This window comes from Salarias fasciatus, chromosome 5 (assembly GCF_902148845.1).
Source record: "Salarias fasciatus chromosome 5, fSalaFa1.1, whole genome shotgun sequence".
Lineage (NCBI taxonomy): Eukaryota > Metazoa > Chordata > Actinopteri > Blenniiformes > Blenniidae > Salarias > Salarias fasciatus.
Window position 1 is genome coordinate 13,467,704 of NC_043749.1, and position 27,955 is coordinate 13,495,658.

A 27,955-nucleotide genomic window follows, 5' to 3' on the forward strand; every position below is an offset into this window, starting at 1 on the left:
CTGGTGCAGGGATTTTTGAATAAGTGGATCAAGTGCTGCTTTCAAGCTGAGATTTGATGTCATAAATGGATAATAATACTTGTCAATGCATACTGAAAACTGAAAAACTGATGCTGTAGTCAACATGTTTCCCTTCTTTAAGGGGTTGTTTGTAATCCTGTTAGTAAAGTGTGAGATCTGAATTTGGAAACACATAATGCACACACAAAAATGTTCAAAATTTGTTAAAATTGTCTGTCTCCATTATGTTCACATTCAAATGTCCATCATCACAGTCAGAGTCACAAAATAAACAGTTACTCTTTGATGGAATGTTATTTTTTTCCTGAATGCTCAAATTTTCACAAACCGGGGTTAAAAAAATACTTTTCCTGGACACTTATAAGTACAGGTTGGTGTTATTGAAATAGTTCAGTCCCGTCCACTTGGATGTGAGTGCTGAAGCAGGCTCAGCTGGAGCAGCGCAGTGACTGCATGGCTTGGTGCACACAGGCTGGCTTTGTGTGGAGGGCTGTTTCCTGTACTCACAGGAAACCCTCATATTGGAAACAGATTTTCCCTGACAGTTGATTTGAGCTAAAGCCCAGCTGAAACCACTCTCAGCTGCTCCAGTCTGCGCACAGAAAATGAAGAAAGAATTGAGGGAGGGAGTCGCTTTGAAACTCATCTCCCTCATCTCGCAGGGTGTGGGGTATTTCCTTCATTATTTTTTTTTTTCCTTTTATGACCACATATTTTTTTCTCTCTTTCGCTCTTCTCACTAAACTCCCTGCCACATGTGGAGCTCATGTTTCACTGCTGAGTGGTGTTTGGTTTTTCAAATGTCAACAGACGGGAGCCTGCCCGGGTGGAGGAGTCGCCCCGGCCTCGGCTCGACGGCGAGGGTCCACGCCGAGCTCTGCATGGGCAGACAGAACCGCTGGGACCCGAACATAAATACAGCATGCGACATACCATCGCAGCACGCTTTTAAACCCTCAGACGGAGGAAGTTAATATCTGAGCGTCACAGTGCGAGCAGCCAGTCATCTATTGGGTGTATAAAACTGTCAGGAAAAAGCCAGCTGACCCTGGACTCAACCCAAACACAGTTTGTCTGCCGCATGTGCACTCACTTCTCCGCGTGAGGAGCGCGGACACAGCCTTACTCAAGACGAAATTTATAACCTGGCCCGATAGTGGAAGATTTAGATTTCTCTTCACTTTTTTTTAGTTCACACTGAAATGCTTCAGATCATCAAACAAACTGCAATCAGTAAGTAATGATGATTGCATTTAAAAATGGAAAAAAGCCATTTACTCTTTGTGAATCCCCCCATTGAATCATGACTTAACTGTGATTAACCACATTGTTTTAGTTTGATTTGATTGTTGCCAGACCAGTAGAATCAAGAAATCACTTCAAAAAAACCTCTGGCTAAATGTAATGGTTTAGAAGAGCTCAAAAAGCAGCACATCATTGATCTAAAGAATGGGATTCCAGCAAAACATGGAAAAAATAGTAGGGATGGTCCTGAATATCCGAATATCTGAATATTCGGTCTCTCTGATGACATTCGGCGAATAATTTTGTGATCCGAGTATTGGCCCCGTCCCCCCCTCACTTCTGTCGACAGATCTTCTCCTCTCTCCAGACAGAGTCTGCTCTCTCCGTTCATGAGTTTTTTCTTTCTCTGGATGCCTTTGTAGACGGAGCTACAACCTGATGGTTTCACACAGTTACTTTTTAAAGTAGCGTCCGACATGTTTTGTTTGGTGCGGCACTCCTGTGGCTCCCCGCTCCCCTCCTCTCCAATGTGACTGAATTGAAGCATCCATCTTCTTCTTCTGCATCCATCTGGATAGAGTGCTGGAGCCAATCTGAGCTAACAATAGGCGAAGTCAGGATCCACCGTGGAAAGGTCACCAGTCCATCACAGGGCAAACACACAGAGACAGACAACCTCACACACGCTCTTTCACACCGAGGGGAAAATTAGGGTCACCATTGCATGTATTTGGAATGCTGGAGGAAACCGGACTACCCAGAGAAAACTCATGCATACACAGGAAGAACTTGCAAACTCTACATATAAAGGCCTTGGCTGGTGTTTGAACCTAGACCTTCTGTGAGGCAAGTGCGCTAACCACTGAAAAATACTCCACACCAATATGAAAAACCCATTTCTAATTATTACAAATGTTGCATTTCTGGTGCCACAACCTGTGACTGGGTTCATGGATTGGTTAGTTAAAGGTAGGTTTGGATATATTTTTAATATTCTGAAGCTAAGCATCAATTCAAACGGTGGCTGCACTTTTGGAATTTCTTCTGTTACTTTTACTTTTGTTTTTAAATGAAAACAGAAGCCGAACCTGAGAACAGCATGTCTCTACTAAAGCAGAAAAGGGCTCCTCGGGGACCACTGCGCCAGTTTCTGAACTCTGTCCAGGTATCACCCAGTAGCCACTGCCATCCCTCATGGGTGCTGTATCCAGGATTACCATGGTGATAACCCTGAGGTCAAGGGAAGTGTGCCAGAAGTTGGACCCCCCACACTGCAAGTGGGGTCTCTGGGGGCCACACTGTTACATCTCTGAAAGCTGTTGTTTACATTGTGTGCAGAGCCCGAGAGAAGACGAACCTAAACACGAATAATTCTGAAAGGTTTGCTCCCAAACCAAACTTTCTGAGAAGGAAAGTGGTATGGTGGAGTGGTGGTTGATGTCATTGTGAAGCAACAATAATGGCCTGTCTGTAGGAAGCTTCATTTATTCTTTGAGCCTGTCTAGGTAATCCACATGGTGCTTTGTCCCACAATCCAGTGTATAAAGTTACTGGTGATGATGACTGGTGACTCTAGATTGACTGTAGGTATGAGAGCGTGTGCAGGTCTGTCTTCAGCGTTTGCCCCTGCTGTGAAATGATTGATCTCTTTATGGCGTGCTCTTTCTTAGTGCTGGGAGGAGCTAAAAACCTCTTTGAGCCATTTAGGAAGAAAGTGTCAATAAATAAAGGATAAAGTAACTCCCTAAAAAGGAATTCATCCATGAAATAAAGTTTTCCACTTCATGGTTAGAACTTGATTACGTTATACCACACTTTGAAAACTTCTGTCATAAAATTAAAGAATATAGTGAATATACATGACACTGCCTTGCAGCAAACAGTACAGACACACGCCAGGCACAGAAAACTCACATATTTATATTAAAGTCAATATTCTCCTAAGATGACCTTCAAATCTCACAGGATCTAAACATACTTCAACTCTAATACTTCAAATGACATCAGCTTATGTGCAGTTTGTTAGCATTTCTATTTTGCTGCATTTGAAAGATCAATATGATTAGTCAGGTAGCTGTGGTTCAGTCGGCTTTGAATCAGTAAAGCGGACTCCAGCAGAACCAAATTCCTGTCAGTAGATAAATTAAACAAGGTTTGTTGCAGCTGCCAGTGTCTGTATGAATGGATGAATTCAACTTACAGTATAAAATGCTGAACCTGTGAAAATGAACTTTGTCTTTTTTTGTTAGTGGAAAGTGTGTGTTTTACTTGTCTTCCTGTTTTACTTTGACGCTCCCCTGTCTTGTCTTCATCATGGCACACTTGTCCTTCCTGTCTGTCTCATCTCTGTGCTTCTCATTCCCCTAATGTGACTGGAAGAACGTCTTCAGGAAGTCCCAGGCTCTCTCTGTTCCCCCTCATCGTGCTTATGACTGTGCCATTGAGTTACTTCCTGGTTCCTCGCCCCCTCATGGGATCATACTCCTGATCCGAGGTTTCAGCGCTGTGGAAGCTCCTCTGCATGCTCTGACTCCCACACTGGTCCACTCCACATGGACACCTCAGGCCAACGTCAACCATCCTGAAACCCTCCTCATGGGTAACACAGTCCTGGTTGTACCTGATCAGTGTGGAGGTGGACGCCTTGAAGGTGAGGATCAGAGAAATTCACTCACCATTTTGTTAAGCAGCCCTTCATTTGTCTTTATTAATCTAAAGGTACAATTTTTATGTCAGGTTTTTGTAATACTGCCGCCACTGCACTTAATCGTGGATTTCCCACCTTTTATGTCCTGGTGTTCCCACGCCTTTCCATTATGCTCAGTCGTTCTCTCTCACATCCTGCTGTGTGTTTGTCTGACTGACTGCAAATCTTTTGTCCCGTGTTGGTGGGCCATCCCTCGTCTCACCTTCCAGGTGCTCTCAACGAGCCGTAGCTATTCTGGCCATCAGATCGTAACCTAAGTCTGAGAAAGACATGGCAGATGTGGGCACATTCTGCTTTCACCCACACCAGCATTGAAATAATTCATAACAACTGTCTGAATAGACGCTGTATTTCTTATTCCTGTATTGCTGTAACTCCAGTGTCACTGGCCCTCATGCTTAATGTATAGCTTCTAGCTGACAGCAACCAGATGCATCCTTGCACTCACACATGCACCGTAATCCACAGAGGACAGAAATAAGCCACAGGAGACAGAGCAGATGCTGCAGGCTGGAGTTCACCCACATAGCAGAGACACTTGGGCCACATCTGGCTGGAAGCTGGCACAGGTGGCATTCGGTCGGCACTGGCATGCAGCATCTGAACCAAACATGGCCCAGATGTGGCGGAGGTGGTGCCGTATTTAAGGTGGCAAACCGAATGTGGGCCAGATGTTGAGTTTAATATGTGGCCCACGTGTCAAAAAAGAGCGGTGGGCCACAGGTGGCATTCAGTTGGTATCACTTTAAGGTGGAAAAAAAGATGTGGGCCAGATGTTAAGTTTAGTATGTGGCCCACATATCAAATTTGAACTGTGGGCCACATGCGGCCCGGGTCTGTTCTTCATGTAAAGATAAGCTCACAATGACCGATATTATTGTTTGTACCAAATGCAATAAAACTTAAATTTCAGGTGTGAAATACCATTAACTTTAATTGGCCTCTCTTAATGCACAATATTTTTGGCCTACTTCTAGAGGCTGATCAATTTATTTGTGCTCTCATTCATGTCGTTCATTCTGTGAAATCTGACAAAGATTTTAATTGTTTTTAATGTATGTTGACATTTCAATAACATCATAGACAAATAAAAATCACACTTTTTCCTGGAGAAGATTTTGGGCCCATTTACTATCATTAAAACCACTTATTTTCATTCTAGCATATAGCATACATAATACATATAACTTCAAAATTACAGATTTGTTACTGCTGTAGCCTACTATTTGATTATAATATATTTTTTGCTATTCAAACTTAAATCCGAAAAAAGTACAACATTCATGACTATTTTATAAAGTGACGCATTAGCCACAGCATCATTGAAAATCAAGAATACTTAAATCAAAAGCAGAGGGAGTCTCTAGACTCACCTACGCAGCCCTTTTTTATATGTTGATAATAAAACCATCTAGTGCATGGATAAGATGCTTTTTAAATATTTTTGGAAAAAACCTGTTGTCGTGAATACATATGAGAATGAAGGACTCAACTTCATAGACTTCGATACTCTAAACAAAAAATTTAAGATTAAATGTGTCAAAGTGTTGTGAAAAAAATGTGGATTTTTATGTCTAGCCATGCTATCTGGTTGGAGGCCTAAAATTTCCTCTGGAGTGTAACTATAACATTGAAAAAAATCCTGTTCATCTTTCAAACTTCCATAAACAAGTTTTACTTGCTTGGTCCTTATATAAATTTCTTCTTTTAAAATTGTACACCGTTAAAAATAATTCTACCAATTAGTCATGATAAATTAAGAATTTTAGTCAGCAGGACTTCAAATTATTGAAACAGTTGTGATAACTCAAGATGTTATGTTTATGTTGTGTTCACTAAAGAAAACTTTCCAAACTTATTAAAACGATTCCTGTGGAATTAGGAATTTGAACCGATGATACTTTTCCTCATTGGACATTTCTGATGACGTCAGCACGTTGAACGTGCATTCAAACAGCCCCGGCGGTTCTGCTGTCCGCCAGTTTCTGCAGCTGCACGCGACGTATTCCTTCAGTCTGGCTTCAGTCACGCTCACATATTCAGAAAAGGTAAGTCACCGAGTGATATGAATACTACCCTGATGTTTTTTCTTGCCTTTAAATTGTTAAGTTATTAGAAGGCTAAACGTGAGACTTTTAGCTAACTTTTAGCTATGCTAACTGGAGCTTCTCAAGACAACGAGCGGGACACTCTTTGCGTTTTTAAACATGTCAATTCACAACTTGTCCCAGTGAATGACATGAATCCAGTCTGCTCTGTGCAGACTGCACCATGAAAACGCCAGTTGAATTAAAGCAGACAACGTTTGACGACGTTTGTGGGTGCGGGGTAGATAGCGTGGCAGACGGTCGTTTGTGTGCTTGGGGTGTGCACGGAGAGGAGTGCGCGGATGGGGGGGTCACGTGGGGCACGCGGGTGGGGGTGCGGGAGCAGAGTGCGTGCAGGCGGGAGGATTAAATCTGTCAATCTTGTACATCTGTCAGAACAGATTCCATGCATGTTTCTGACATTAAAAGGCTAATTCAAAAAACAAGCATTTTTCAGTTTTAAGTGAAAATGGTGTTCACTATTTTTATTAAATTAAAGGTCCAAGTCTTCAATTTAGTTGAGGAATAAACAGTACAATGCAGCTGCCCTCAGCCCACCTAAAATATTTTTCAGCTTTTAAATCCTGCAAATTGTTGAATTTGACACAAAAACTATATTATCAGTGCACTAGTAGGCAAGTGTATGTGCATGCCTCTAGAAAATCAAAACAGTTATGATTGTTGAGTGTATTGTAACCATTGTCACTGTACTAATATGAGATTTTCTGTTGTAGCTCATCGTATTTGCTCCACCTGGCTGCGTCTTGGATGAGATGGACAGGTAAGTTTTGCACTTCTGTCACGGGAAACCCAGAAGAACACTTGAACACTAAGAACCAGCCATGGTCATGATGGAAGAAGTTTAGCTCTCCTTTGCATTTACAGTGATTGTGTGTTTTTTCAAGTCTCAAAAGTCTCTCCAAACCCATGTGAGACAACATGGATTTAGCAGGATCAAACCAGTGGACTTTAGAGTTAAATGTCTTTTTTGGAACTTGCAGACAAGTAAAAACTCTAACAGTGCTTTTTTTGTTTTTCTTTTTATCTTTGAGGAGCCCACAGATATGGAGGACGACGACATGACGAGGGGACTGAACGTGGGAATCCTCAGAATACCAGAAGGGGAGGATCTGACGGACCTGGCTGTGGTGCTGGAGGATCAGATCATCCTGCATGGCATCAAGAACACTCACACTGCTATGCTGTTTGGACTTCTGTATGTGCTCAACATCCACTATACTCTATACTACCACTATACACTATACTACATCGAATTGTTCTGTTGTATTCATTTCAGTAAGAGTAACTTCTGCTTTGTCCAGTCCTTCACAAGTTTTCCACTTACCCCAAACTTTATTTCTGCTGCTTCATTACTGTTTCAACTACATATCTCACTTTTGGGGGGCATTTGTATTCAGTGTGGTATATATGTTGTATAAAACTTTTGCTTTGCTTTTAAAAATGTATAGTATTAAACTTGTTAATTTTATATACTGTTTTAAGATGATATTGTAATTGTATCAATAAATAAATATTTGAAACTGTCATTGTTGGAGCATTTTGTTTTCTGGGCCAAATATGGCAAGTGAGTGTATTAAAGAAGTGGCCCGGTTACGGTTTAGTTGAGGCTGACATCTGGAACCAGTTCTGAAACTTGTCTGGTCCTTCTTCGGGCCAGCTGTGGTCATACAGGTGGTTGACGTCTGGGAGAAAAACTAAAACTTACCTCGCCCAACACTGGGCCAGGACAGGGCCACATATGGCTAAATAGGTGGCTGAGACATGGCACAATCATGGGCAATATGTGGCAACCAGAGGTGGCCCTCCCAAGTGCCGTAATTCATTGCGGTATGTGGGCCAAGTGTAAGTGAGAAGTGTGGGCCACTACTGGGCCATACTAATTTTGCTATGTGGGCAGAAAGGGTCTCTTGAGAGTTTATTCAGTGGAGACAAAGTCCTGAACATATAGCTCCATATAGATTTCATGAAAAGATTTTCTTCGAATATTGTTTATTAACTGAAGTGCCACGCACTCAAACAAACAGCTTTCTTTCTTTTCTTTTTAAGCTAGGCTTCTGGGTGTGTGCTGCAGCCGAGTGCTGGGAAAGAATGCACTCCATTTTTGCCATTTTGCCCTTCTGCTCCTGTCTATATTTGAACATGAGAATCTCCACTGCGGTCAACCAGCTTCGGGTTCAGCTTGGGAGTTGCTCCCTGGCCTGGCCTTGTGATTAAATGTTGGGACAGAGGAGAGCATCTGAGAAATTGGGATCTCTGACCACAAGCCACAATCCCCAAGCTGCAAAAAGTCACATTGAGACTACAGCTGTTATCTCACTGATGCAGACTTTTTTTTTTTTTGTTATTCTTTTCCTATTGGATTAGTTTCACCATGATAAACAAGGCAAATCAGATTTGACACATATCTGTTATAGTCTGACAAGCACAGGTGAATTTGTATTAGATTATGACCTCCATGTTACACACAGCTGCTATAAAAAGCTATGCAAATGTAAGAAAACAATTTGGCTTCAGTGCAGTGATTTTGAGCAAAAGCAAAAGTCCTACTGAGGCAAATGTCACCTGCTATGTTTTTACTGCATTTCCTAATTTCAAGCCGCACATTGTCTATCTTGTTTTGAGATCTCGTCAGCAGTGCATGGATGGTTGTGGTTTTGTCGGCCTTGTTGGAGAGATTATTCCTGTCCCACGCAGCTTTCAAAAGCTCTTCACACCGAGACGTCAGGGGAGGAGCAGCTGCAGCACAGCTCAGCGCGGCGCTGCTGTAATGAAACATCCAGATCAACAGTAAAGAGAAAAGAAAGTTAACAGCTTTGGTCAGTGGCGAATATTCAATGATAGTTCTTTATTTTCAGGAGCATGTGTTTCACTTTTATCCTCAAGGTTTGATGAGAAGATTAGTATCATTTGCGTATATTTTATTTTAATCAAAAGTCAGCTGAAAGTTAAGATATGTTACACTAAGATGCAGTGTGAGTCCCCGACTGCAGAGTTTCTGCAGTTTGGTGTTAGCTGTCGATAAAAGCTTTAAATTCCTCATCAGATTCAGCAGCTCCTTCTCTTCTTGAACTGGGGCCATGTTTATGTGACCTTTCAAGTGAAAACACACCATTTTGTATTTTTGATTCAGAAAAGTTGTTTGTTTACATTGCAACACAACAGAGTCAGAACATGGTTTAAAAGTTCCACCCGTGGCGCCACTTTTCAAAAGCTGTGCTGTGAGTGGCTCAAAGCACCTGACGGTGGTTACATGGGTACATCATGTGCAGAACGACTGGAATAAAGAACGTTATGTGACCGAATACTGTATTACTTATTGCACCTTTAAACAGACCCCCACAGTGCAACAAAACAACAAATGAAAACCTTGTGAAAAAGGGTCTTCAGTCTTTTCAGTGTATTTGGATGATATCAGTAAACAGAACAAATCATTTTACTCTTCTGATTAAATGCAGCATTTCACTTTTTTTTAAAGAATTTAAAATGACACGATGAACGAATAATCCAGTTTAACAGGTTTGCTCTGCCTGTTGATAATCTGTTCTGTCTAAAACATGTCCATGCAATCACTGAAAGTAAAGTTAAAAGCTCACCACAGGATTATTTCAGATAATAAATTATGGTAGTTTAAGAACATTTATTCATTGAGTTTTCATATGAGAGTTATTGCAAGTCATGCACAGCAAACAGGTGATCAATGAAGGCTGTAGAATCTGTGATTAGAAGTGAAAAGTGAACTTCACATCAACTTTGGGGGCTCAGTGCAATAAATGATCTTTCAAGTCAGTTTTACTACCAGTGTACACCTCAAAGACAAAGATTTCATAACAATAATGCTTTTAAATAAATGTTTTCACAATGAAAAGGTTGATTATTGACTTTCAAAATCTGTATATAGTTCAAGCTTCTTCCAATCAGTTCACACAGTTATTTTCTTATCCGTGCAATTTACCTAGAAAACAAATCAACAAATCTCTAGAATTATCTTAATGAATACCTGTAGAAAATGTGGACCTGCCTGAAATTTTTTCTCTAAAAAAAAAAAAACTCATACACTTATAAACTAAACCCTGCTTTTTTAGTTTGCAGTCTGGTGATAATTACACTGATTGGACAAAGTGCTCGGTGGATGTGAATACACTGCAGCACCAACACACACACACACACACACACACACACACACACACACACACACACACACACACACACACACGCCATCAGGTGTGGGACCTCATGGACAACCTGAAATAGGAGATGCAGCGTTGGGGGCAAAGTTAGTTCACTTTTGGTGCAGTCCAGCTGTGATCCACTCAACTAAATTAGAGCTTAGAGGTTTTCACAGCCAGACTGAAATGAAATTGGATGACTTCACAAAGGGGCGCACCACTTTTAAAACGGACAAACGAGCTTGTTCTCATTTTCCTGATGACTGTGGCGAAGTTTTACAAAGAGGTCTCCAGTAAAAGCAAATGCACAGGATGAATAGTGAACTATTGACGGGGTCAACAATACATCAAGAAGAACAGGAGCAGGCATGAGTAACATCAGCCAAAAACACACTTATTTCTGGATTTCGGAATATATTTTGAAAGATTTTTTTAAAGTATATTTTCTCTAATTGAATATTACCCCTCACATGATAAAGTCTAGACTTTAAGCAAGTGGTAGGTGTGCCCAGAGGTGGCAGGGTAATCCGCTGAAAAAAAAATACTGATTCATTTGGTTTATGTGCGCCGTCTTCACGAAGATATGCATCAAATCACACGGAAAACATCAGATTAAAAACTCCCAGAAACAGTGTGAAAAGACACAGATGTCACCTCCATCCAAATATGGTGTTGGATATATAAAGTAAAACCTTTCCTCTTCCATATCCGCCTCACTTGCTTTTGTTTGGACAAGTTGCTGTAAACGTCTGCCCATAGGGAGGACAAGCAGAAGTCCGCCGCCCTGCTTAAACCAGGCAGCGTCTTCAGCCCTTCCCTTATATAGACCTGGGAATCAATTTGTTTGGCTGCAGCGTTTCACCTCTTTCAGAGCATCGGACAGCGAAGCCGTATGAGCTGCATTGAAAGGGCAGCTCCTGAGGTCGGGGGAGGTCAACTCTGTGCAGATGCCTGTTTTTTTTCTGGTGGACCCTTCTGTCTTTGAGTCCCTCTTTTCTTCCACCACACTTCTCACTCATGTTATTGCCAGCTAAAGCAGCAGCGGTCGGCACCAGCCTGTGTTGTAAAATAGCAAGACGCACTCTGGACTGGTCTGCCGTGACTGACCCTATTGATCTTTTCCAACTACCATGACATCTGCTCAGCGCTAATTGAGAGAAGTTTCATGCGTACGACTGTCAGCCGCCACCGTTTAGGGCCAGACTGTTGTAAAATCTCATTCTCTCAGTGGTGTTAACAAGTCACCGTTGTTTACCGGCAGGCACCGGACAGCCACTAAAGAAGCTGAGCTAATAATCCAGGTGAGTGTTTTCTTCTGTTCTTTTCTACAGTTGACTTTTAAGTAATGAACTGATCGGACTTTTCGCCATCATTTACAATTTTCAAGTAGTTACAATTGCACCAAAACATGAAAAGAAAATCTTTAACATCAATAATTACGTTTGAATAAAAGGACTGGTCCCAGTATTATTTGTATTACTGCTGGTTTATAAGAAGCCATTTCTCTCTGAGAGTGATAACGTCCTAAAGGCTGATTCCCTCTGTCTTGAGTCTCACTTCTCCTCTGCCTCTGACTCCGCACTCCAGTGTTACACAAATGCTTCATTCTGCATTTTTCAGATGTGTTCGGCCCACTGTAGATGGTAGTATCTGGGTGTTAGAGGTCTCATAAAGAGCAGGCTGAAAGGCTCACGTCACCTCAGAGTTCAGAGGCCAAGAGGAGCCACACTTCCTGTGCCTGCGCCGTCGGACCCCTGCTGCCTCCTTCACCGGCTCTCTCATTGTTCAGATTTATCTCCCCTGCCACTGATGTGGCCTCTCGCCGAGGCCATTAAAGACCAAAGAGCATCACCCCAAAACAGATGTTCCACCTAACAAAGTCCTCAGTGCAGGCTGTCACCAAAACCTGCAGAGAACGTGAAAGATGGGCTTTGTGAACATGAAACAGCGCTACAAAAAAGAAAAGAATCGTTCAGGTATAAGACCTGTCCTGTTTTCAATTATAACACTGTCCTCCGTTGTCCACTGTGTACATCAGAGGTTTCACCATGTTGGCACAGTGATAAAATGGCATGAAATACTGCAACACATTTCACATCATCTTCAGTTAACACTGCTTGTCAGATATACTGTGTGAAATGGTTGGTTCAGCTGAAAATTGAAGGGTTTATGAAATTGCAAAGGTTGTTTTTATGTACTAAGTTGTTCTTCCTGTAATTTTATATAACCAGTTCCATACACAGAAAAGTACTAATATATAATTTATGCATGCTGCACTACTGCTGCAATGTTTTTTTCATAGAAATGAACTTTAGTTATCTGTATCCCACTGTGCAAATATTGAAAATTAATCAATAAATCTGAGACATCACATCTTCACGTACCCTTCATTAAATCAAAATAAAATAGATACTGAAAAATAAAAAAAAACTACAAAAAGTCACTATGTTTTTCAAGACATTTCAAAAGTCCTCATCTACTTTGTGGGACTATCACCCCATCACCACCTCCACCACAACTGTCCGAGAGTAAAGATAGTACAGGATATCTCTTTGTCAGATGCTTCAGCTGTCAGGACGCTGTATTAACACCTCGTTTTGAGTCTTTTTAATAGTTACGTGATGTCCTGTGGGGTCACTTTGTGTCTGCACAGCGAGGGAGGGGAGAGTCCTCGGAGATCAGAGGGGAAAGATGATGAAAGTAAAAAAGATATACGCATTAAGGATGTGGGGAAGAGAGAGCGAAGACTGATGATGTGACATGAAAAGCTCTTTGTCACTCAGAGCTGGAGCGTCAGCATCCCACCGCTGCCTCTTCAGCTACAAGGGCAGAACGAGCGGCTGCAGTAACAACCGCATCCACCCTGTCAGGGAGAAAAGCAGACATACACAGAATTCTGCTCTTTACCTAACGGAGGAGTGTGTTTCACATGCCAATCCGGGAATGACATTAGTCTAATTGATGGCCGCACCTCCTGGTTCGTTTATGCTTGTGATGACTGTGTGGTTTCTAATTTGTGAAATACAGCGAGGCGCAGCAGAAAACAAGCGGCGTCACACCTGGGTCTTTTTGGTTTAGAGGAAACAATTTGAAACTTTTAAAAGGTTTTCCAGCAGAGATCTTTCAGATGTGTTCTCTGTTTCACAGCTGTGATATTAAACGGAAAAATTATTTTGTGAATGCATCAGACAACTTTCTGCACTTCAGGGTGGCAGGGGTCGACTGGCCTCCTGAGTTCCTCACACAGCTGCACGTGCTCACAGTCACACCTGACGGCGGTTTGAAGTGACCAATGAGGCTCTATTCTTCGTATTTGAACTGTTCTTGGAAACCAGAGAAAATCCATGCAAACTAACACACGTGACTCCAAATTGGGATTTTGTAGCTGTGAGGCTAATAATTAAACCGTTGTTCTGCACATCACAACACACATCTGCTAGTTCCGTTTTAGGTTAATTTATGCAAAGTGGTTTACTCGAGCCACGTTGCTGCTGCCCTCTGCAAAACCTAATCAGACACTGAAGAATATTGTGCAATTTTTATTAGCGTTTCTATTTTGCAGGATTATATGCAATATGTTGGAGGAACAATATGAATGAATATGAGAATAGATATCGTTGCATCTGTGGTGAGAAGGGGGATCACCTCTGGCACTCATTTCCCCTCTTAAAGAGAGGTTACATGCAGTCATGCATATTTTGCAAAATTCCTGCTGCCACAAGAAGAAATAAACAAATGTCATGGCTGGCCAGTGGGTTCAAGTGAGAAACACCTCAGTCACTACATCATAATGTAACCCTGCAAATCATATTCAGTTACTTTAAACTGAATGAAATATGTAAAGCTTTTAACGATTTCCTTTAAAGAAACTCAGGGGTCACTGCAAGCATTACAGCAGTAACCGAATAGAGCACAATAAATCAATAGCAAAATGTGACCCTTCAGCAAAAGATGAACTTGTGAAAACTCTTAATGCTTTTATCGGGGATGTTAATTGTCGCTGGGCTGATGTGTTTCATCAACACCAGACTGCACTCGTTTCTCCTCCCTGCAGAGTGACACATCCCTGAATGCCAGCCAAGAGCAAGGACTGATTTCACTTTATAAACAGCAGCAGTGTCAAGGCAGGGCTGATTCATATCAGATGACGTATATATATTTGTATCCAAGTCATATCAAAATACGATGAAGTTTCTGAAAGCATATCTAATCACCCTCCAGTCAGTCAGACGCTGTCCCTCGTGGCATGCTGTGTTTCGGGGGGGGGAGGGGTCGTGGTTGTGCACTGAGTGGTTTGTGACCGGTCACCAGGGGCCACGGAGGTGACAGAGCTGAGCAGCACAGCAATTAGCAGCACAGCGGTCCGTCTATGAAGTGATCAGATGTGAGCGCTGCAGCACTGATCCGCCTCGCAGCCACCCAGACGCTGCGGTGCCTTTGGTCACTACAGCTGTGCGGTCATAAAGTCACTCTGTGTGAGCGTGTGTGTGTGTGTGTGTGTGTGTGTGTGTGTGTGTGTGTGTGTGTGTGTGTGTGTGTGTGTTCAATCCGTCCAGGGTTCTGAAGCCAGTCCCAGCTGATTTATGGAGTGAAGCCAGAGACAGGCTCACACCAATGGGAGAAATCTTTCAAGTTATTTTTATTGTTTCATGTTTTTTTATATACTTAAAAAAAAAGAATATAGTTGAATTGAATTGATTAAAAGTACTTTGTTTATCCCAGAGGAAAATTCTTGCAGTGTTGCTGAACAGCTTCATTTGTTTTCTAACCTTTATGCAGTTAAGTGTTGACTTTTCCAATATATTGTTCTAGTAGTTCTTGAAACACTTTAATGCAATAATTGGATGATTTTCCTTCATTGTAAAAGCCTTCAAGCACTCGAGGTCTAAAAAAATATAAAGAAAAGAAAGAAATAGATATGTCCCAATGTCTTTACAGAAGTCAATGTGGAAGTGTTTCTTGAAATGCAAAGATTTTATCACTGCCTTTAAAACTATTATGAAGACACATTTAAATTTGTGCCAGTAAATACAGACTTTTTTCAATCCAGATTGATGTTGGATAATATTTGAATGATTACAGGCGTCGAAACGCTAAATACCATGATTAGATGATTAGCAGTCATCATAAAGTGGAGGCGTTTTCAATTTTTCTCATTTTTGCAATTATGAAGTAAAATAAAGTTAAAAGAAAGGGAAAAAAAGCAGCTGAGAAATTTCACACAAGGCCATGGCAGGTTGTAGTGGTGGTGACACTAAAGTAAACATGAATATTGAAAATTCTTGGCAGTCAATCTCAAATTTGTCATATTAAACGATTAAAGTGACAACCTGAATAACGTACTGACAAATAAGCTTCCAGGGCTCACGTGAGAGCAGCACCGTTGCTGGATGTTTCCCACGCTGCATCCCGCCGGCTGCTTCCCCTCCTGACTCGGCTGGTTCAGCCGGTCGAGAGACATCCACGGAGTTTCTACATTGCCGCTCATGTAACAGTAATCCATCCTGTTTCCTGACTCATCGTCCAAATCGAACGTTTCGTTATCCTGCCTTTCACACCTTTCTGAGGGACGGAAGGTGTAACAGCAGGTAGCGGAGCGACGTGGAGGTTATTTTAATGCTGATCTGCAGGGAAATGGATAAATGAATGCTTGCAAATTTGACAAAAACCTGAACAGATTCATGAAGCTCAGCCTCAAGTTAAGACACCAACTGATTTGTTTGCGCTGCATAAAGAAGCCGTTGTATTGTCACGTCGTTATTTCTGTCGCTCCATCCTAAGTTCCTACATGAAAAACTCAGCAACGACTACATGAATCAAGCTTGTGTGTGTATATCTGAGGTTTCATAACCAGGAACACTGCAGTCTTGTGATTAACTTGATCTGAGAAGTCATTGATCAGGCTGCAAACTGTCAGATGATGTTGATCAGATGGTCGTACGACAGCGACTACCCCATGACTGGCATGCGGCCGACCATGCTCCTGCCCTCTTCCACAAAGGCCTGACTCTCATTAAGGTGAATATCTGGTCTTAATACACTGAGTGCCGCCAGAATTACAGTCGCAATACCAAAGTGAAAGCAACAACAAAACACAATGACTAACCTGTTTGGAGAAAGCATTTTACTGACCTGTCTTCAGTCACAGTCTGCGGCTGGAAAATCAGGTTATGAAACAAGTTAATAGATTTCGAAAGGAGGCTTTTTCATTTTGTTTTGTTCACAGTTCTTCCGAGCCAAGCATTTTGCCTGAGTTTAACTGTTTACTCAACAAATTATGGTAAACAAAATCATAAGTGATTCATGTCTTACAGAATCAATCCTGGTTGGTGCCTATTCGACAGACACAGTATTTAACCTGAGCTGTACTAATTTAAATCAACTAAAGATATTTTAAAGGTAAAGATATTCAATGAGGTTAGGGAACATTTTTAAAGGAGCACCGACGCAGTTGGCAAGCTGTGTTGAATGAGTTTAAATAGATTTAAACCAATTGGAAGAGGACAGTGTGAGCAGTGTGTCAGCTCAGCTGAGTGGGAGTGAGAGGTGGGGTGTGTGGAAGAGCCTGCGGAGGAGCTGAGGTTTAATATTTGACTCCATCAGTGGTGCTGGAGTGGTCACTCAGTCATGCGGTCTGCATTAGGACTGACAGCTTTGGTTAAAATCAACAGTGGTCCAGGTGTGGCGAGCAGCCATCTGCTGCCAGCGGTGGCTGGCCTCCACTGGGCCGTGTTGACACAGGGGCCGCGAGGAGGAGCCGCTCCGCCATCCAGAAGCCCCTGCAGCTGTCTGAAAGAAGCTCAGTATCAAATGTTTCAAGATTTCATTCGCTCACATTATACTGCATTTCGAAATTTCCCATAATAATACTTCCACTGATGTAATAACTGTCAGTAATTAAATAATTTTGACCCCTTTGAATGCAGTTATTTACCAATAATGTTATTAATTAGTCAAATATCTTATATGCATAGTGTGCTCCTTCCTAACTCATTGCATTATTCGCCAAATATTACGATAGTGTCTCAAATATCATATTACACTGTCAGCAAGTTAGTACATTTAAAATGACCAACACTGTCCCATTTTGTGAAGGTATCGTGTTATTGGCTACAATCCTACGATTGTTTGTGACATACACTATCTAAAAAGTTTTAAATGGCAATAAAATAGATAAATAAGAGTCATCAAACTATTGAAACTGAACTATGAAAAGTGGAAAAAAAAACTTCAACCAAATCTTGTGTTGTTGAACAGATCTCTGCCAGGTTCTTCCCAACACCCATTCACTGTTTTCTGTGAATCGGGCAGGAAGGCATCTGCTCTCACATGATGAGCCGACGTTACCCTCTGACGCCTTCTTCAGCCCCATGATGTGCCCTCACACTCACACACACACACACACACACACACACACACACACACACACACACTGCAGTGTAGCTGATCCTCTATAGCGCACATATTTGCCTCATGCAGCGCTGCTTTTTGATACAGAGATCTTTATCTCTGCAAATCCTTCATGCTTTATCAGGAGTGATGTTATTTCTAATGAATTGGCGGAATCTTCTCACTGCCTGCATGGACGTCTGGTTCTCATGGAGACATTTGGATTGAAGTCGCCCTGGTTAAACTGGTTCAAGACGTCAAGTTTTATAAAGCAGGGGTGAACAGGGGGTTAATGAAGAGTCGGCCGGAGTGTTTCTTCACTCCAGCATATGAGGAATAAATCTCTGAAAGCATAAACAATCAACTGGTGGAGTCCATGATCATAATTTGTGTGCGACTGCATGACCTCCAGTGACATTTTTTCCACATTTTTCTCAAGATTTCTATTTACACTTGGCCTGCTCTGGCTTATATCAGAACAAGAGGCCACTAAATATCTTCAGCCATCAAACTAATTATCTGAAACCAAGAGAGCAAACCACCCCCAGTGGAGCAAAGTCTGCAAAAACAAACATCTCCACAAACAAATACCTGCAGGGGCCTTTAGGAAGAGACCAATCAACTTGCAATTAGTTGATGATTTGTGAATTGAGGAGACCTGACACGATGTAAAAGATTAGATACAGGATGTCAGCGGGAAGCGAAAATGTCAGAGGAATAAAGAGCAGAGGGAAGCATGAGACTGAGAGATCTTTGAGACCACACAGCGCCTGCTTTCTGTCCGTCCCGTCACTGTGGCCCCTCTCTGATGGGAGAAGGACTCTATTGTGCGCCGGTCCGGCGAGGGTTTTCTCTCTGGAGCCGCGGAGGGACAGTCAGTGGCACGACCACGCTGAGGAGCACCGCAGGAAGACGACTTATCAAGGTCACTCCCCTGACCTCAGTTTCCTGCCCAGCTGAATGACCAATTGTGTGGTCAAGCTTTGCATCCTGATTACTCCCAAACACTTTCTCTCTCACTTCCCTGTGACTTTGTGGTTACAAGTTTCAATGCGTTGGTCCTTCTTGCTCTCTCTCCGTTTTTACAGTGCAGTGTTTGTCTCTTCTTTATCTCTCTACAAGTCCATCTGAGCAGGAGCCAGACAATCCTCCTCTCCCACACTCCTCATACTTATTCTGCTTCCTGTGTCTGCTATAATTGGCCAAGACAAAGCTTTCATTGCTGTCCGGCAGACATCAGTCACATGGGTGAAGAATGGTCAGGGCAAAAACGGGTAACTATTGACAAAAACCTAATTGAAAGCCTAGAGGCTGCTTTAGAGAAGGCCATAGAAAGGTTAATGTGGGAAGAACAAAAATGAGAGGACAGAAATACTTAGATGTTTATCTGCAACTTGCTTTCAGACTGGAGCCAAAACTATATATACTATGAGAGAACATTGCTCTGTCAGTGATTTTCAAAAGTGGGGCATCTTTGTTACATTTTCTTCTTTACTGCCTGTAGCCCTCTGCGTGGAGGGCAGCTTTAGGATGTTTGTGTGTAAGTGAGTGTGAATATTTGTGTTTGGCAGTAACCGTGTGTGTTTGATTTAGCTCTGCTGTCGAGGTTGTTGCCGTAGCTGTGTGACTGCTAACACACACCGGATCTAGACGTTCACACACTCGCATCCTCTGAGAGCAAAAGCATGAAGGAATGTAGAGAATTTGTGGCTTTGGCCAGTTTCACGAGCCTGGAAACTTTGCTTTTTGTCATTTAATGATACCGAGCTCCGTTTTCTTTTTCCATTTCAGTGATTTGAATTGCATTGTATAAAAAAATAAAGCTTTAAAGCTTTTTTTTTGTATGAATCCCTGTCCCATTGTCTCAAATAACTGACTTTTAGTTACGGACCTAGAGGGTGTTGAAGTGATAAAAGGGAAATTACTTCTTTATGGGAGTGCTGAAACATGAAGCTCCGTGAGAAGAAAATCACAGAAAAACAAAACAAAACAAAAAAAAAATTAATTGTCTCCAGAGAAGCTGATGTTTTTCCTGTTCTCTTTGCTGTGGTGCTCTTCTCTTTTTTCCCCGGGCGGCGTGTGGAACGATCACGTTTTTAGGTCACAGGATCTGTTTTGTGAACGTGCTGCTTACCGGTCCTGCGGAGGCCTGCATTCATGTCACTGGGCCAAATGTGGAGTAAACACAAAGCAACACAAGCTGCGGCAGCTCCACAGCTACACGTGCATATGCAAATTCAGGAGGAAAAAAGATGGCAGCGCTTACAGGAGGCGGCGGATGTCTGCCATGCCAAGAAAAGAGAATGGAAAGTAGATCTGTTTTTTTCACTCGACACAAATAGTTTCACCACAAGAAGAGGAAAAAGGAGATGATAATGATGGCGTTATTGATTTTCTGTAGTCAAGAATAAAAGTGACTGAGCACGAGCTACGCTGAATCTGCAGAAAGTCCAGATTGTTTCTGCGTGAGAGCAGACATCTACATAACAGGCTCCAGGTTTTAGCTTCTAATGGAGCAGTTTTATTTATACTTTGGGGTTATGGGTTTGCTTGTAAAACGCGTAGTACTGAACGGAGGAAGTTGTGTCTGACCTATGGGGCCCTGAGAACCAAAAGGAAGCCTCCTGGGATATTTGGCCTGTGTCATCTCAACTGTTATGATTCCCACCGACCCAAAGAGTCCAGCTTAGAGCGAGCAGAAGGAAAAAGCAGCTGTGATCTCCAAAGAAAGCTTATTTCATATATGACAATATTCAAGATGTTTTTAAATGATTATTTAATGAAAGATGAAGTAACAGGACCATGGGAATGTGTTCATCTGATTTTATTTATCCAGCCATACCATAGCCAAGAAAGAAAAGAAAAACACAAAAGTTCATTAATCACATTCATTGTCTGTCAGGCTGCAGGCTAAATAACCCCCGCCAGGCACTTCCTGTCCCACACTGGATATCTTAATAGAAAGGATCTGGATGTGTGTGGGTACGTCTCAGTAGTCACGAGTGGAATCCTTCTTCATTAAAGACATAAGCTGATAGGAGCTATCTGTGACAGAGCGTCTTTCTGGCTGTGCAGACTTTTAATCACCATCTGGTTCTGGCATAGATACTGAATCGAACGCAGCTGGACATCTGACCCACGCTTAAGTCAACATATTTAAGCTTTGCATCCTGTCATTCCCATTTGTTTGATAAAGTGTCTTAAAATACAGTAAAGTCATTAATTTTCCTTCCCTGTCAAGGATACATCTAATTATGATTCAGCAGACAGGGGCCACTGGAAATCACGTGTATGGTTTTGTTACCTGTCACTGTATCTTATGATTTAGGTGTTTTTTATGGAGGTATTAGTCTCCTGGAAGGCATCTCTTACTTGCCGCCAACAAATTAACAGAAGTGTTGTGCAAAACTTTTCAAATTAGAGTTTCAAGTGTTGCTGTTTGTGACACAGGGTGTGGATCTACCTAATCATAGCCTGGCAGACAAATCTTAAAGAGGTATTCCAGCTTTATGGATATTTGATTGTTTTGTTCACCAAATAAAGGGGTAATCAGGCTCAGCTACGACTTTCATTTACTGTTGTCGCTACAAGTGGTTAAACTTCCCACTTCACAGCAAGAATATCCTCAGATTAGGACCGGTGGGTGTCTTTACACATTTGCAGACATGGGTTTTCTCTGAGTGCTCCCATTTCTTCCCACAGTCCAAAACCATGCATCGGAGTCTAATGAGTCTAACTGGCGACTCTAAAATTACCAAACTTTGTTCATTCATTATCTCAGAAACTACAATGAGTAAGTTTGAGGCTCATCTGCAAATGTTTTCAGAAACTTTGAGGTGGGTTTAATGTTTACACTCTCTCCTCTTGTTTCAGGTGTGCATTCACTCCAGCTTCCGTCCCTCTCAACTGATTCTTTGTTTGCTCACCTGAAATTTGTAATGACGAGCAAAAATATGAAAAGAACTTGACGTTTCATCAGCCTTATAGGATAGTTGCACTCAGCAGCACAGCTGCCTGTGAAGAGCAGAGTGGCCTCAGGTAAAGCTACTCGGTGCCAAAACCTGTGAGGGAGACAACATGGACCTACTGGTATGAGCTCCAATTAGAGCTTGAGTCTGTCAACACAGAAGAATCACAGAGCTGAGGAGTGAGCCAAACTCCAACACTAAAACACTAATTATAACACGGGCGATAGAAGTCAGCCATCAGTGGACACGGGTTCATGCTCTCGGTGTGGTTCAGAAATTTAAAAAAATATACACTGCTTAGCATTTTAAATGAGTGAAGATATGTTGTGTGTTCATCACTGGGCCACCCTGTGAGTTTGTGAAGCATCAGCAGACCTTCTGTAGGTTATTATGTGTGCCAGGGCCATTACTACTGTTTATGGCATTTAGTAGTAACAAAGTCTGCCAGGCTGTAAGCAGACTGTGGGTGGCAGCCATCATTTATCCCTAATAGTTTGAAAGGTGGACCATTCTGAATCTTCCCTGTATTAGTGGACAGGCTGTAGGTTGTCCTGTAGCAGCTTTACGTCTCTGTGTGGTGCACGGTGTCATCCAGCAAGTATAATAAAGCTTAAAGACAGAGGACAGTGAGGACTAAAAACTGCTGATAATCAGAATGTGTATAGAAATAGTTTGGCTGTGAATGTGAGCATTTGCATTTTAAATGTATCAGTGGTCTGGCAGCAATTCCAGTATTTTGTTCTGGCTTGTCGGAGCAGAGGCACCAAATGCACGGGGTCATTGAAGCTGATCAGCAAACATCACTTCCTAAGATTAAGTTCTGATCAACTTGCATTTGCAGGGAAATGAGTCACAAACCTCAATAATGAGCTTAAAAGACATGTTATTTAATTTGATGTCAATTTTTTTTCCCAATAGCGTTAAATAATTATTTAATTCCATGTTGTCTCTTTTACTCGCTCCATTGGAACACATACCTGCTATCTGCTCCTTACACTTCCAAAATATCTTAGCTATCTCTGTTTTAACTGTTATTGAAAGACATCCTGAATGATGTCCCTGGAAAGAAGCGAGGCAGACGTTTCAGTGCCAGATCACAGGACACAGTGAGCTACAAAAGTCAAAACATTGAATGTCAAGTCAACAAAATGGAGCAGATTCAGAGCAACGGGATCTTCCACATCCGCAGCGTTATTTAGGAGACATGTTCAAAGTTGTTGGCTCAAAGATAAGAAATGTTTGAAAGAAAAGTCCTGAAAATGTCACCACAAAAAAATGTGCTGTTAATTTATGCTCTTTAAGTATTTTTGTCAGCAGTGTTTGTGTGTTTCTGCTGCATTCAGCCAGCGGTGACGAGCCTTGGCTGAGAGGACACTGACCAGCTGGCTGGATCCTCTGCTTCCTGTGTACAGTCCCTGTTTATGCCTTTCCCTGCAGAAGTTGACGTATTGATGCGGTCGTCCAGCTGCAAGCAGCTGGAAAATCACACATGCTTGAATGGAAACCAGGAGTAAAGCCAGAGGAGATGAACAGAAAGTATTTTCGGGCCTAATTCATCATAATGAACTGAAACATTCGAACTTTTAACATAATACAGCGTTATTGTGAACTTTAACTTGCATGTGAAAGTTATTAGTGTTTCTGACTCTGTTCGAGCCGAGCTGAGTGCTCAGCGGCGTGTCAGTGACTTTCCACCAGGAGACCTTGATAAACAGCACAAGACAAACGGCACCCAGTAAAAGCCGTGTCTCTGGCGTACCCTCCGCTGTCCTTGATATCAGACATGATTGGTGAGACCGGCTGCTGCAGGGAGCATGGGAAACTGCTTTAGGGAAAAATCGTTATCTTTATATTGTCTACCGCGGTTTGTCCTGTGAATTAATGAACAAAGTTCATTTGTAAAGGCAAAGGTGAAGTGATCGTTAGCTTATCTTGGCGCATACAACACCAGTCCTGTCTATCTGCAGCTTTTTCCCTCCTTGGTGAGCCTGAAATTAATTGTGCCATTAACTAACGTGTGTGGACGAGTTTGTATTACCTTTAAGACAAAGCCAATACAAGCAGAAGCCCGGTTAAATGAAGCAGGGAGCTATTAGTGAGGTGTTATGCTTCATAAAGCAAAAAAGCAGAGTAAACTTCAGCTCCATCTGCAACCAGCTGGCTTTTCCCCTCCTCACATCATTCTGCACAGGCACATGGGACATTACCTCATCGGGCACGCTGCCGTGTGTGTTGATACAGCCTCCACTTCTGGCCTCGAAGTAGCCTTGTCGTCCTCTATAAAGCATCTCCAAAGGATTCAGCTCTCCGTTGAGCAAGAGCAGAACTTTTTCCTGAGAACATTGAGTCCCCGGGCATCTGCACAAGAGTGCTCCAGAATATCCCCTTAAATCAACCCTCGCAACCCAAAATGCCTTGTTAGTCCTGGAATAACTGCAAATCTGCCTCGAGGAGATACCGTCTTGTTTTCTCTCAGCTCTTTAAAGTTAATTTTATGGTTACACTAAGTCATGCATCTGCATCAATAAAAGCCTCTTTTAACCAAGCTGTAATAAAACTCACAAAACTTCGCCAATATTGATTTTTGGAATGTTTCTGGCAATACAAAACGACCTGGCCCGTGACACACGCTAAAAGTGAGAATTACAAATGAGAGCATTTCGAGTTTGAATTATGAGAAGGTCTTTATTTTTAATAGCTTTCAGCATATCAGCAAGTAAACAGTCACATAAAAATAGTTACTTCAGGGCTGTCTTGTCTCTACAAGACTTTGCATAGAGTTGCGTCAGACGTATCCAATAATATCTTTGCAGATTATGGGCTGTCGGCTGCCCGACTTCATGAGGGCTGCAAAGCGATAGAAGTCTGAGTCCAGCTCATTGATGGCCGAGTGGGATTGGTGGAAAAAGGGAATTTTAGGCTGTGAAGGTACGACAGGACAGGACAGGCGCTTTGGAGCGTTGGCAGTTCTGTTCAGATGAGACGGCTCCGTGGACCTCATCTTCACTCTGTCCTCCACGCTCTTAGAAAATCCGGCAAGTTTCTTCCTCATGTTGACGAAAAAGCCTCTCCCCAGTCGACCTCGCGGACTTGGCTTCAGCTCAGCGGGTTCGTCACAGTCTGGTAAGTCCATCCAGTTCTGGATGAGGTCTGCAAAGCTGTTGTCGCCCAGGACCAGAGGCTGCCGGTTGCGTCCTCTGGTCAATAAAGAGTTCGTCCAGTCCCCCGGCTCGCCGACCTCAAACGACGTCCACGTCTCCAGACAGGCGTCCGAGGTGGATTTGGGTCGCACGCGTCCACTCTGCGCCCGGTTTGTGCGAATGCACGCCGAAGACGACACCCTCACGTTCCTCGTCCTCCTGAGAACCACGGTGTCGTCCTGCCACGACGCCTCGGAGTAGCCGGAATCGAACTCCAAGCTCTTGTGACTGCTGGGAGAGGCGAGGCCCAACCGAAGGCTCAGGCCCAGCCTGCTGCTGGAGTCATCCTCCTCCTCCTCCTCCTCCTCTTCCTCCTCCAGAGGGCTTGCTAAACAGCACGCCGAGTCGTATGTGCTGGTGGTGCTGGCGTCCGACATTCGCAGACGTGCGCGCTGCTCCCGCCGCAACGCCCGCTGTTGACAGGCGCGCGCAACCGCGGAGTGGCGCGCCAGGGACGGGAGCTGGTGGCCGAGGGGGGCGAGGGGCTGCCTGGCTCCGGGGCACGTCCTCCGCAGCTGCTTCAGATCCTGCAGCGACCGCATCATGTACTGCATCTGCTCCCGCAGGCAGTCGCCGGATTCACGCAAACAGAGCTGAGGAGAACAAAGAAGAGTCAGCGCTTTTGAACACGAGTTCATAAAGTCAATAAATGAGAAGGACTGGAAGCTTGTAGACGTCATAATGTGCTTCTGAAGAATGGCGCTAATATTTAGCTGTTTTGTGGGCATGCTCGGGCACGCTGGAGGCACCAGCCGATGAAAGAACATCTCTCCTCTTGTTCTAATCTTTTAGGCCAGCTGACCCGCCGTTCAAAAGAACTCCTCAGCACGCAGCTTTCCAAACAAAGAAACTCATCTGTCCGTTAATTTATCCAACCACACCGACAAGTTGTGGCAACGCCCTGATTTCATTGACTCAGGAGTGATTCAACTCCAATCCCAGACACATGTAATTAGTCTGAGATCGATAGTCACGTCAAATCACAGCAACTCCATGAAATTGTGAAACAAGATCCCGACGACCGACCGCTGAAGGGGCAACATGAGGTCTTGAGGAGGTCCTGCCTCTTTAAGGGTCTGCCTGTGAAATTCACCAGCGGCGCACTCAGGAATATAATACTCCTTTTTCCTCTCTGGACCGTAATGCTGATTGGCCAGAATCAGCCAGTGAAAATCAGTGGCTTGCTCTCAAACTCAAACAGGGCATACCAGATCATGTGACGGTGTATGTGGGAGATTTTGGGAGTAAGAGTGACCCAGAAAGGGAAAGATAAAGTCTCAGTCCCTTTAAAACGGAATTCAAAACATTGATTTTTAGGTGGGTTGCTCCTGTGCGGGCTTGAATCTTTTTTTTAAAACAACATGGGGAGCACATTGTAACTTCCTAGACGCGTGGGACTCCAGCAGTCACATCTGAGCCAGACAACACACCAGCACACTTATTTGTGGCGCTCCTGTTGGTACACTGACCTCTGAACCTGGATGACCCCTCTGTCTGTGTCTGCACCGCCTACTGAAGAATTCGACCCTGTTGCAAGACCTTCTGCCCTCTTTCAGCTTTCACAATAAGTCTGCTAGATGTTGCAAGAACTTGAGAAAGAAACCACAACAACCAGACTCAACTTTAAGAATCAATAGCAGACCCTGGAAACCACTGGATATCTCTAGATAATGTCTCAATTAAGGGAAACAATTAAAGCTGCAGTTAGGGTCAACAAATGCAGCTCATTATTTCATCCACTGCTGAGGCAGATGTTGCCTCCACATGCTGAACCAAGCTGCTTCATTTCTCAATGAAACCTCCAAAAGTCCCAAAATACTCAAATGATTTAGAATTAATCAAATGTAAAATAGGCTTACCATTTCTTTTTCTCTCATTTGCAATATTCAACTCCTGCAATGGAAAAAAAAATTGTCAGATTTAACGAAGTAGCATACTGATCTATAAGAAATCACAACAACGTGGAGGAGATGTGTGAAACTATCAAACACTTACTTCTGTTGTCCAGAAAGGGGAAGGAGACGCTTCCCATCCAGAAGAGAAACTGTCCTAAGAGTGGTCTTCAGTCTGACGGTGTGTGTGTCGCAGAGGCAGATGTGGTGAGTGAGAGTTTCGAGCCCGGTCGCCTCCTTTTAGAGCTGACACACACTCACACACACACGCGCTGAGTCAACCGACCAATCAGAGCGCAGAGAGTCGCAGAGGGAGCTGCTGCAACCTCAGCAGGCACACACACACACACAATAACACAGTGAAATGCAAATACCTACACTCAATGCAAATTTTAAATGCAAAGTTTAAGAGTAAATAACTGATCTGATGATGATGATGATGATGAAAGTAACTACTTTTGGCAGGAACAGTAAAGACTGAACTCTTACAGTTGCTGTTGTTGAGCTCTATAACTGTGCAGATGGAAAAGTTGCAGAGCCGCTGTCTCTATCTGTGTCCTGCTTTCCTTCACAGTACATGTTGGCTGCATGTCTCTGCTGTTTCCTTTTTTTCTGTGCTTCTCCAGTTAGTTCTTTATTATTATCATCATTGTTTTCATCCAATTCCTACATGACCTGCTGGAGTGTTTTCTCTGGTGCATTTAGAATAGACCAAAACAAGATGTGTGCAGCACCATTTGACTTCTAACAAACGAACATAGCTTCCCCAGTACTGATTAGACCAGCTCTGAGATCCTGCAGTGCAATGGTTGGCACATGGTGTGAAACTATAATGAAATACGAACTTTCACTTGACTGCAATTTGCCTTTGAGTTTTCACAGCACCAGGAAAACAGGACACAGCTCTAAGAATATTAGGAAAATTCGAGGAAAAATTGTTGCTTTATGTGACAAAAAATGGCAGAGCCATGGTAACACAAAACACTTTGGATCCGATCGTTAGTTTTTGCCCTATGTTTGGTCTAATCTGCCAGTTTCCTCTTCTGTAGTTGTAACATGTAGCTCTTTCCGTAATATTAGATGAGTTCAACTCCGGCGGGAGGTGGATGGAAAACACTCAGATGTAAATGTACTAGCATGCATTCTCAAACAAGCATTGGCCTAATGGGTCATTCTAAGGCCAAGTTTTCTTTCACATGCATCAGTGAATTCATGTTGTGCAAATGTGGTGGATCGATGCGAAGGCACCATGCTGCTAA

General features: G+C 42.9%; 1 protein-coding gene across 1 annotated transcript; it reads right to left on the bottom strand.

The window, feature by feature from the left end:
- Positions 1-24,293: 24,293 nt before the first annotated feature.
- LOC115389101 (PAK4-inhibitor inka2-like) lies at positions 24,294-26,901 on the bottom strand. Its single transcript, XM_030092500.1, has 3 exons — positions 26,800-26,901; positions 26,664-26,697; positions 24,294-25,397 (listed from the first exon to the last, which is right to left on the bottom strand). The coding sequence occupies exons 2-3, from the start codon at positions 26,679-26,681 to the stop codon at positions 24,390-24,392; spliced, it is 1,026 nt and encodes a 341-aa protein (XP_029948360.1). The 5' UTR covers positions 26,682-26,697; positions 26,800-26,901; the 3' UTR covers positions 24,294-24,389.
- Between the last annotated feature and the right edge of the window lie 1,054 nt (positions 26,902-27,955).